Genomic DNA, 11,870 nt, shown 5'->3' with positions numbered 1-11,870 from the left:
TCTATGGAAGTCTTTCTGTATGCCCCAGGACACAACCCAATACATGTATGAGAGTCAGTCCTCGGGAATTCTTGTCTATTGTGGAGCTAGAATATAAAACAATATGGGCACAGACAAATCTTCATTTACATTAGGAGTGACTACTGAGTCACTAAATAATGAAATGGCAACTGTTAGGTGCAGAGCTCACGTTTTCCCCTTAAAATACGTCTAGGAAAGAGGAAAGAAAATATTGTTGAAAACAACTATCCACTTTATAAATTAGCCAGCAGAAATGTTTGTACTTTAATATGTATGTTTATGTCACAAAAGACAAACACTTTATAGAGGCTCCTGTGAAGCGATTCCCATGGTGCTAAGCTACTGTCAGTTATCAATTGTTTTTACCTACAGCTAGTAAAGCACACAGAATGGCACAGACCTGGAGGCATGTACAGAAGGCAATAATAAACGGGGTCATTATCGTGGCATAGCAGTGATCATATGCATAAGCCCTTATATTGCACTGCTATTACATTTTATTAGTGAGCTGGTATACATTCTTTAACAAAGTCACCTACATCATAGGCGGATACATTTATTAATTTCAGATAACACATATATAATCTAACATCTGAAACAGACTCAGCAAAATATTAATTCAGTGCATTTTTTAAAGTCCCACCCAGCTCACGTTAGGTTGTACAAGTACAGAAACTGTACAGGTTAAAGGCTTTGAAATATAGCAGCCTGTTATTACCTCGATAATTTTATGTTCCACACAATTGGGACTTAAATAAACTTGTTTCTTTTAAGATCCGCAGAGGTTGAGAACCTTAAACAAACGCATTTCTCTCAAAGGAACATGAATGAATTTTACAATTTTCAAATGTCCAACATTTATGGTTTCTCATTTAACATTCATTTTCAGGGGCAATTTCAGATTCAGAGTCATTTTTGGCAACAAGAAATGTCAATCTTCTTTTGGAGGAAACAAATATAATGCAAACTATAGAGAGATTGAAATACAGGATTCTGTGATGCAGAAATATCAGCAAATGGTATTCATATATAGCCTCTTAAGAGAGAGTTCAAAAATCAGATAAACAAGTTGTAAGAACAACAAAAATAAAGACTTTATTTGGTTTCTTACTAAAACCCAATTTTCTTCTGCATTACGCCACCTAATTTGTGGGAAAGTAAATTTCAAAACCTTTAACCAAGGTGTCCAACAAGATGATATCCATATTGATATCTTACAGATGGCGAACATATGATCTTGTATAGACCAACACTGGTGGTTCTGCTCAGCCAGCTTTGGAAACAAAATACGTCAGACAAGCTTGTAAATCATTATTCAGGATTGGCTTAATAATAAAGTTTCCTCACAAAATAATGATGGCAACAGAGAAGTATTTAGTCATACTTTTCACTGTACCATAGGTCTGCAGCTCAGTGCATATGCAGTGTTGTGGCAATAAATAGACCGTTCAGCAAGCTGTATGGATTCTATCACTTCTATAAACCTTGGCTATTACTTAGCAGCTGCTCAGGATGACCTGTAGAAATAAAGAAAAAAAAATATTCAGACACCGTTTGCCTTTTTTGTCCTCCCATTCATCTTTTCCCCAACCATACAAAACAAACATTTACATGTTTTCATGTCTTTCTGTACAGTGTACAATACGAGATTTTGTTTAACAGCCTACACCAGGAATATACAACACTATATCCACTACTGTAATCGGAATGATGAATACCAGTTTACACCTGGCTGCCAGAGTAATAAATAAAGCCCACCATTTAAATAGAGTGCAAATATATACAGATATAAGTCTTTTTTACATCTAGGAAACCACATCAAAACTTACTGATCCATAATGTCACATTCCATTGCAGATGTGAATCTAGGGATCACTCACGGGCAAAACAGGCAGCTCTCATATCAAATAATTTCCCAAATATGGTCTATACTTTTCAGATTAAAATATAGTTAGGAAATATACAAACACATGTTACAAAAAATTATCTAAACATCTATAGACTATGATGTCTTTTTCCTGACAGAAATTTGCATATATTGCAGTCCAAAAGAAAAGCAATCTTGTCAGTGTACATCAATGTAAATACATTTTTAAATAAAAAATCTAAATAAACTTACCATTTCCACTGGAATCCTCCATGAAAGCACCAACAACAAGACTGCCCCTTCCTCCCTATTAGGACAGGAAGTAGATAGTTCAAACAGCCCTCCCCTCTAATTCACCTTGGTGTGATTCAAAGATTTCACACCCAAATTACCTATAAATATTAGAAAAGTTTCATAATACGTCCAACGTTAACACAATTTGCTGTCACAATATTTGACATGGCATGCAAGATCAAAATCATAAAAGTCACTGTGTATTTACCTTGTGCTTGAATGTTATATGAGAAGGTGATATGTGCATGTATTGTGTCCACAAATTTTTCTATCGCTGGAACATGATCAAATATGGCTACGTTACCATAAACTGCTTATTGTAAGCAGCAAAGAAAATAGATGGGTGCTGCCATGGAGGATTCCTGGAAAAGGAATTATTCACAAGTCTTTACTTTTATTTCATATATAATCACAACAAATATGTTTTTCTATCTAGATAAAGAAAAGGCTGTGAAAAATATTAACACTAGAACTTTGTTCGCAGCAAACACTGCTGGCTTTAATATGATATAAATGCAATATAAATGCATGGCATCACTGCCACCAGATGGGTATCAGATAGCATGAGGTTGATAATGAACATCATAGCTGCAATGCCTGATAGGAGGAATATAACTGTAAAGTTAAGTACATGTGTTGAGATTCCCAAAGCTGCTCATCAATGAACAAATGGGCAAATTCAACATTATTTATTGATGAAAATCAAAGGCCCATGAATGAATAAGTATTGCTACCACATATATAGGGTTATATGAAAACAATATATTTACTGCAGGGAAGATTAAAAACCCTAAATGAAAACCCTGAATGACTTTGAAAATTCCTCGATCAGGCAGGTGGTTGTTGCAGAAACGGACAGATGATGCCCCTTCTGTAATAACCGCTTTTGTTAACTTGATTACTGCCCAGCTGTCAAACTTTACTGAACTGCACATGCAGTGTTTTGGCTCCAATTTGCATATAAGAATGCTTACTTGAATGTGTAGCCTGAATGTAGCAAAATGTTTGGGCAATATCCCCTACAAACCATTAGTATGTGGTAGCAGTAATTGCTTTGCTGTACCACACTCACACACGCTTGCTAAGATAGATATACTGTCCTTGATAAAGTTGTTGAGGGGAATAAAACTGAAAAATGTGAAGATTTTAAAGACAGCTGCACTATGGTAAAATATATATAAAAGGAAAAATAAGGCATGTGTCAAAACATTAGACAGCTATAGTTTGGCTTTCCTGATCAGCTAAAATGATTACAGTTTCAATTTTGTTATATACATTTTTTTTAATAAATACTAAAAAGTATTTGGCATTGCTCTCCATAGTAATACTATAAAAATAGTAATTGCAGGGGTGTGATCAGAGGTCCCAGAATTGAAAATTTTTCTTTTCATAGCATCTGTGACCAATCACACCTCTATTTCTGCCATTCTCTAATGCTGGTTTTGTGAAATTAAAAATCAATTAAAAATATATAATACAACTCAATTAAAAATAAAAATAACCAACTTTGTTTTGTGTGAATAGTGGAGTAGCAAACAGAGTGTATATTAATATTAGTTTCTGTTGCTTACCTGACAAGTATTGACAGGACCCATTCCCTCTCCTAACATTTTTTCAATTATTGATTATTGGTCATCGGGGTAAACAATTCTCACATATTAAAAGCACAAACCAGTAAAGGAAAGACTGCTGAACAAACTACCCAAAACAGGCTGCATTTGTGACCTTTGCAATGGACTGCACAGAACAGGTGCTGCAAAATATTCCCACATGGTTCCCTTACCTTGTGGTCTGGGATAACAAAGAGGGGGCCAAGATGTATTGTTTATCCTTACCCAATATTAAAGCAGCATGAGAAAATAAAAATCACTGAATAAGCTTTATTGCTATTTTTGGACTTTTTATGATCAATTATCTTTAGGGACAAGACATATGAATAAATATAAGTTTCCTAAATGTAACCAGTTTCCTAAATTTAAAATCAATTTCCTAAAATTTAAAAAAAGGCAAGAATGTATATTGTGTTTAAAACTCCCTGCACACACAATTGTGAATTAAAGGTTTTGTTAAAAAGGAATAGTTTCACATCAGTTTTGGCCCTATATCTGGAAACCACCTAGGGCTATGTACACACGATAGGTACCTCTGAAATAAAATGAATGCAAATATCTCGGCTAAAAACCTAGTGTACAGTGGTCCCCAATGTCATTTATTCATATGTTCTGGTGGATCAATAAATGGCTAATTGGGGATGACTACCCTACTTTACTATAGAGGAGAAAGCAGTGGGGTTCCTCCTCTCAACCCTCCACAGAGCTGTACAGTGCTCATTCCTTCTACAGTCTCTTGAAAGAGCAGGAAAGATTATTTACAGTGACATCAATCTAATGGGTGTACATGGCCTAAGTCAGGTTCATATATCTAAGTAGTATGGATAACTAGCTATTTCAAAGTGTGCAATGTGATCTGGCAGTGGTCAAAGCCAGAGGCAGTGAAGAGTCACAAATTATTGTTACATTTCAGTTTGCATTCATCTAAGATTTGTGAAGTACAAAAACAAAAAACATTTGAACTTCTACTAGCTAAAACTGCCAAATGCCAGGCAAGCAGCTCCATACAGAGCACAGTAGTACATACATGGAAGCTACTTAAAAGTCATTAATTTGGTAATTTGTTTGGGCTGGCTTTGCAATCTAAACACCCTTACTAAACTGCACAGCAATTCTTCAACCCCAACTGCAATAGAATTAAAAAAGATTTAAGACATCTGGTCAGGCCACACAAGCCTGGGATGGTACAACCCGTAGCACTTCATCCGTTTGCTCCGACTGCATTTGAAAATACCGTGAATGTTTTTGTTTTTAACATGAATTGATGTTTTTATTACGTGCAGTGCATATTTAGCAATGAATGATAAAATAATCCAAGGGGGCAAAAAAGAAATTTAAATAAATAATGCACATGTGAAGCTAAATTCACAGTTAAAACACAAGAAGTGCAAATCCTTTTACCTGACAATAAATGTGTAATTTTGTTCTGCAATTTTTGTTAATCCTAACCCCCTAGGTTATGAATCATTCTTTTCAGTAGCATTTCCAATACACACAGATATGTGTAATTATTTACATTTACAGTACCCAGAACAGAGGTAAACTGGTGTACTTCATACTGGCATGCATTTTTGGTTTATTAATAAAATTCAGAAAAAGCTCCAGAACCTCACCATCGTTACCATCTGTGTCTGTTATATCTTGCATCTCTTCGTCTTCATCTTCTTCATCCTCGTCTTCATCTTCACCAGCTCCTGACAGTTCTTTTGCTATTAATTGCCTGCCCAGCTTTATATTCATGCCTTCATTATAGTGGTGTTTTCGTTTCATTTCAAACTCCTTTTTCTTTTCTAAAAGTTAATAAAAGATTCTAAATGAGCAAAATGATAAATTTTGAGGAGCGACAATTTTACAGTGAAGATCCTACTGTAAAGGGAAAGAAGTAGACAACAAAAGGCAATAAAATGTAAGGTAAAGTAAATCTGCCATAAAAGAAATACAAAGTCTGCACCAATAATGTTCTCTCACTTTAATATTTCCTGACTCACTGGTACAGGACAAGTACCCAGGAAGCCATTATTTCTGCTGGGTACTACTACTTTAAGTAGATCTATACTGGCAGATTATAAAAGCTGCTACTGCTGAACTTTAAAGATTGCTAGATGCCTGGATGTAAAGATGATCTTGGCTTAATTTTACTCCTACATAAGTTGTGCTGCAATAAGCTAAGCATCTGACTCGCATACATCAAAATGTATGTTTTAAACCATGTCAGCAATGGCAGTTTACATAACCTTTCAGTACAGGTCATAGGTCATCAAATAAGAGGTAATACCAGGAAGAAAGAAGTCTCTTAAAGAAGAACTAAACTGAAAAATGCTTAAAAAAAAAAAAATAATACACTTACCTTCAATGCCACAGGGCAGTCCTATCCATCCGGAGGTGTCTTCCATCAGGTCCCGCGTCGTCCCGGCATCTGTCTCTGAGCTGGCACGCCAGGCGACACCATCTTTGCCCCTTCTTCTTCCTACGTCACCCGACGCTGGCACGAGGTGACGTAGGTTGGAAAAAAAACTTGCCGATCTCCCTGCGCATGCGTGAGCTTGGCAAATTTTTCTCTTTCACAAAAAGGCTCCCTCTGCTCATGCCCGAGATGCTCCCAAGAAGGAGCACCCAAGAGCCTCCCGGGATGCATGACATAGGTATACGGGGAGGCTTTGCGCTCCCATTCATTCTCGATCGCCTAGGCCAGGGGTAGGCAAACTCCGGCCATTAGGCCAGAAACTGCCTAGACAGTAGTCCATTCCAGCCTAACACCACCCTATTTTTTTAATGTTGGATCCGGCCTAATCCCGCTGCTTCTGGTAGCTGCCAATGTCCTGCGCTCTCCGTTTCGCTGTGATCGGCTCTCTCTGCCTGCTTCAATGCAGTAACTTCAGCCCCCAGCGTGCTCACAGCCAGATACCCAGGACCAGATAAAGGACTTGTTCTGCAACTGGTGGACTATGTGGATTTAGTAGAGTGTGCATAAATAGGAATACTTCGATAAGGAGAGGGTTAATGTAAAGGTTAAATGTAAGAACATTTATTGAATAAACTGGGTATCTGAGTATAGTCTGATCCAACTTTGATGTCCACTGTTCCAGCTGTGATAAATTCCTTAATATATTTAATTAGGTAATAGTAAATAATTTGAAAATAATACATTTCCACACTTCTGCCACGAGGTAAGGGGACACTCCCTCTCCTCTGTATGCATTGTGGAGGAGAGGGATTTCCTTTTAGGGGCATTCCTGGTAGGAGGCAGAGCCATCAGCGCAGGGCCTGAAAGAAAGTCCGGCCTAGTGTGCCTTTGACCTCCTGAAATGGCCTAGTAGCCAAAAAAGTTTGCTGACCCCTGGCCTAGGCGATCGAAAATAAGGGGGCGGTGCTGCATACCTTTTTTTTTTTTTTTAAAGGGTTGTCCACCCACTTAAAGGGTTGTCTACCCTTTTATGTAAAGTGAAATTTCTGAGTTTAGGTATGCCCTTAAGCATATACTATTTGTATCTTTCTAAACAACCTAAGGGTCCCAAAGCACTTCATTTACAATTATTAAGTCACAGTCTAGATGACAAGCCTTTCCACCATGTTTCTATATGTGCTTTGTTTGGTAGTCGGGCAGTACTGCACATCGCAGGTGAATTATCGCACAATTCCAAACATGGTAATAAAAATTGATATTGGCATGCAAACCATCTTGAATTTGGAAGACTGGCAAAAGATACAAAATATTTTGTTGTATCCAAGCAACCAGAACATAGATTTAGACTGCAGGTCTGGTAAACTCAAGTTTTCACTATCAATGGATTGCTATAAATTACTGCCTTTTGAGATATTGAAATGTACAGCTACTGTTAAATCCTTTTTTAAATCCTTATTAAAGGGTGGTATACTTAATTTTCACTAAAGGTAACTATTGAAGAAAAGATAAAATCACAAAATTTAAAAACTAAAATTAAAAGCTAAAATTAAAAACTAAAAAAAAAAAAAAAAAAAAATCACAAAATTTGGCACTGCAGCCCAACAATGGTCTGGTATTCGCACAAAATACCCCCACCCACCTCTATAAGTCTTTATATCTATGCTTGCATGATGGATAGGAAGTTTGTTAATAAAAGAAAGTATCCTCCAGTACCCCTTTCCTCTGGTGTCAGTTCCTCCTCCTCTTCTTCACTGCTTTCTTCTGCCAGGAATTTTGGATCCGTTCCTTCTGCGGCAGCTAGCCTAAAACACACACCAGGGTTTATAAAGCTAAAAATGACTGCACATTATATATTTAGTAGCATCACACAGCATATAATACCAACAAACATATTAAAAGCTTTAAAGCTGAATATCAAAAAAGTTAAACATACAGCAGAACACATATACATGAATAACTTTACTTGTCATTATAATTGTGTTTATCATGGAAAGGTAAATAACCTATGTTTCTCTTATATGTCTCTTTGTAAGCATTTTCAAGCATGAATACTATTAGGTTGTGTGTAATGGGGTGCCACTACTGCACAAAGGAATAAGGTGTAAATTATATTACATCACAGAAGATAGGAGTTGAGACATTTGTACAGGTGACATGTATGCTAGTACGTGATCTGTATGTACTGGGGGCAGAGCTCACGGGTAAGTTAGCTGTGTGTATTGGACTGCAGACCTTCTTTGATGCAAGTAAGCTCTGTGTACTGGGTGGCAGATCTACCTGATAATATAAATGCTGGTAAGCAAGCTTTACATGCTGAAGGGCAGATCTCATTGATGATATGGATACTAGACAGTGAGATGTGCGTACTAGACTGCTGATCTTGATGGGAGAGGGAGACCTGTATGAAATGCATATCTCCTGGATTTGGGTACTGTCAGGTAACCTGTGTGTACTGGGGCCATGCACGAAACTGCAAACAAATAAGTGGTGACAAACCACACATAATAAATTTTAAGAAAAAAAAGCCTCAGGCACAGTTAAAAAAAATTAATGTCTGGTTTGGAAGCAATATCCTTCTATTGATTAATGTTATTACTCGGACTACAATTTTTATTGTGGTCTAACCTCAAACAACAATTCTTACTTCTGTGCCAAGACATCAGCTGTCAGGGCTTCATTTGACTCTGAATCACTCATGGCTCCTTCATCATCATCATCTCCAACCATTCTGTGAAACAAAAAATAAATAAAAGATTTAATGAGGTTACTTCAGAATCAAATACTGGGCAAAAACATCCTACTTAGTAAATCAGCCCAAGCCTTCAAGAATAACAAACTAAAAATTGATCAATATGTAGCAGATGATCATAGCAACTTAGCAAAAACTAAAAGCAGATCTCTGATTTGTTGCCACAGATGGCACCAACTTTATTGGAAGCAGTATATCCCAGTTTTTACCAGTAAAGAAGCATTAGGCTTTCGGGTCAGCGGTGGACACTGTAGTGTTTTCTCCGCAGTGAAGTCTACGTTCAAAGCATGGAAGCTGTGATGATCACAAAATGTTCCCTACCTAACAATGCAAATTGTAGAACAGCTCCCACCTTTTCCAAACACACGCAAAAACTTCACTTCTTTTGGAGCCTCAGAGAAATAACATTTGTAAGCACACTGCTGAGCTTTATATATGCGCCTGTTGTGTTAAAGCAGCAGTACGGCCAAGTACGGCCATGGTAAGGCATTCTCATGTAGTCTCATGAGATGGGAAAATCTTAGGAAACCTGCATAAAGCTGATGGCTTAGCAATAGCTTCAGAATTTGATAGGAGGCATGGACTGTGAGAAATGCAGAGGCTGCCAATACTAAATCCTCCTGAAAATGTTAGTTCTCTGACGGTATGCAGCTTTAATACTCTGACCTACTGATGCAGTAAAAGCATACAGTATGTCAGAACTCCTTTATTAAATAAACACAACAGCCAGGAAGTCAGCCTACATACATCTCTTAGTACAAATTTGGTTTGTTAAACAAAATAAATGTCAGAGTACATGAATTCCAAATATCTTGTCTATATACTATTGGTGAGATACTAGGATGTCCAGTAGCACTTTCTTGAGAGCAGTCTGCAGGCAAAGGGACATCAAAGAAACAAAGTAAAGGTAAGTGGCTTCGGGTGGGAACATACAAATACCGTTATTTTGTCATTGTGAAGTCATTAGTATATTCACCAGTCCTACATCCTTACCTGTGGTAGGGTGTGCTAGGCTCATCTATTTTCATTAATCCATAGTCTTTGTCAGAAGGGTGGTATGTTGCCAGAATATTCATTTCATCCCACTTCTGTGACTTTTTACTACAAGGAAACACAAACATAAAATAAAGTTCACAATAAAAACAAGACAGCTTTACTTCACATTATGAGATATTACATTTGCCTAGTTATACCTAACAACAGCCAATTGTCTCATAACAACTAGAGTGTCTTTTATAAAAACAATTCGATCTATCAGAAAATCTGACATAAAACAATCACTGGTGGTAAATCAATCCCTGTCATTTGAACCACATGTACCGAGGAGATTCACTTGTAGAGAATGTTTATTCTGTGTCAGACCCTTAGTGCTGTCTACATGACCATTGTCTCTAGAAGCTAAATGTGAAAGTGAAGGTATTTAAATACGTAGATATAGGGCAAGGACATACTAAAATAAAAAGTCACAGAGCTGGAATACATGGGATTGTCTTTAGGAGAACAAATCCATATTTAAGTCCCCTTTTCTGTTAGTTTGAAGATAACTCTTGGAACTGTTAAGGGAAGTAAAGCTAAATGATCTACTACTACAAAGTGTTCCAATCTTCAGGTGCTCTGCAGTGAAGCAAAAATTATAAAAAGGTGTTATTTTTATTTATATTTGATTTCTGTAGCTTGAATATTGAGATAGATGTAAGTAGAATACACAGCTTCTATCCACTGTATTCTTATAGAGATGCCAGCAAAATTCAACCAAAGTAAGAAGATGCAAACACACTATGTATGTATTAAAATTAATCACAAAAAGTGGCTACAAGAAATATCTTCCATTTTTAACCAGGTTTGCTAGGTTATGTTTGCCTGCCATCCATTTATCTAATAAAAGAATGCACCTAACCAAGGTGGTATACAGCACAAAGTTTCTAAGGACTTGAGCAGCTGTACTCTTTTCTAAAACACGGTGACTTAATTCTAGGAACAGCTGCTATCCTCACACTCTTCAAAATCCTGCAGTTATTATTACTCATAAATGTGGGACTTTGGCTACGTACACACAGTATATTTTCGTTGTTGAAAAGGATCTTTCACGATCCTTTCCAACGACAAAAGACTGCAATATGCATGAACGAGCGTTGTATATACAGGTAGTCCCCAGGTTAAATATGAGATAGGGACTGTAGGTTTGTTCTTAAGTTGAATTTGTATGTAAGTCAGGACAGGTACATTATTTTAATAAATGCAATTAGGACAGATGTTTGTCTCAACATATTATTAGGCAGCATGGCGTCAATTACTGTATGAAATCCTTACAGTGAGGTAATCACAAACAAAGCAAAAACAAAAACCTTATAGTCTAGACATTTTAGTCATTAACTTCTGGAGCAAGCTGTGTCATGATATGCAAAAAGAAACAACTGCAGAGTTTGTCTTGGTCATTAAAGAGTTACAAGAGGTTGCTCAGCTGTGTTTAACAAAAGATTTCCTCTGCAAGTCATGCAAATCCACCCTCCAAGCCTCTGTCCTGCACACCAGGGAGCAGGGAAGCCCCATTCGAATTTAGGAGGCGTCCTAATGTCAGACATCCGTAACCCGGGGACTACCTGTACATGGAGGGGGGGGGAACGAACGAGCAGCACCCCGCTACACTCTCTCCCCTTCATTTCTATTACAATTGTTCTTCGATCCACCAGGACAGATCCACGAACGACGTCGGACGAGCGCTGTACACGTCAGATTTTTGTCCAATACCAGCCCTGAAGTATAATTATCATCTGACATGTGTACGTAGCCTTTGCCTTTTCAGGCAGCTATAATGGGGTTTCGGGTGACCTCCCACCTTTAGAGTAAAACTTAATAAGGCGACAAATATACACAAGCCCAATTATAACCGCTTCTATTTAGCTCAGTCAGCATCCTGTCCCAGCC

The 11,870-nt window shown here is 37.4% G+C and overlaps 1 protein-coding gene across 3 annotated transcripts; it reads right to left on the bottom strand.

Moving 5' to 3' along the window:
• Nucleotides 1–456: 456 nt before the first annotated feature.
• PPP1R2 (protein phosphatase 1 regulatory inhibitor subunit 2) lies at nucleotides 457–10,094 on the bottom strand. 3 transcript variants are annotated; one of them, XM_072408194.1, is made up of 6 exons: nucleotides 9,939–10,094; nucleotides 8,841–8,924; nucleotides 7,910–7,998; nucleotides 5,406–5,582; nucleotides 2,141–2,195; nucleotides 457–1,538 (listed from the first exon to the last, which is right to left on the bottom strand). In XM_072408194.1, the coding sequence occupies exons 1-6, from the start codon at nucleotides 10,064–10,066 to the stop codon at nucleotides 1,529–1,531; spliced, it is 543 nt and encodes a 180-aa protein (XP_072264295.1). In that variant the 5' UTR covers nucleotides 10,067–10,094; the 3' UTR covers nucleotides 457–1,528. The 3 variants fall into 3 exon arrangements, with proteins under 3 accessions (XP_072264295.1, XP_072264296.1, XP_072264297.1); XM_072408195.1 differs by lacking the exon at nucleotides 2,141–2,195; XM_072408196.1 differs by lacking the exon at nucleotides 2,141–2,195 and having other exon boundaries at nucleotides 5,415–5,582.
• Between the last annotated feature and the right edge of the window lie 1,776 nt (nucleotides 10,095–11,870).

The sequence above is a fragment of the Pyxicephalus adspersus genome, chromosome 4 (assembly GCF_032062135.1).
Source record: "Pyxicephalus adspersus chromosome 4, UCB_Pads_2.0, whole genome shotgun sequence".
NCBI classification, from domain to species: Eukaryota; Metazoa; Chordata; class Amphibia; order Anura; family Pyxicephalidae; genus Pyxicephalus; species Pyxicephalus adspersus.
This window is presented reverse-complemented; position numbering and strand designations above follow the sequence as displayed.

Bases quoted from the DNA above. Each gene is read 5' to 3' on its own strand.
- PPP1R2 (XM_072408194.1), bottom strand. From the start codon at position 10,066: ATGTTTGTGTTTCCTTGTAGTAAAAAGTCACAGAAGTGGGATGAAATG. The intron at 5,583-7,909 runs GTACTGGAGGAT...ATTAACTTTTAG, and splicing joins ACTGACACCAGAGGAAAGGG to AAAAGAAAAAGGAGTTTGAA. The intron at 2,196-5,405 runs GTGAGGTTCTGG...CTGTCCTAATAG, and splicing joins AGACACAGATGGTAACGATG to GGAGGAAGGGGCAGTCTTGT.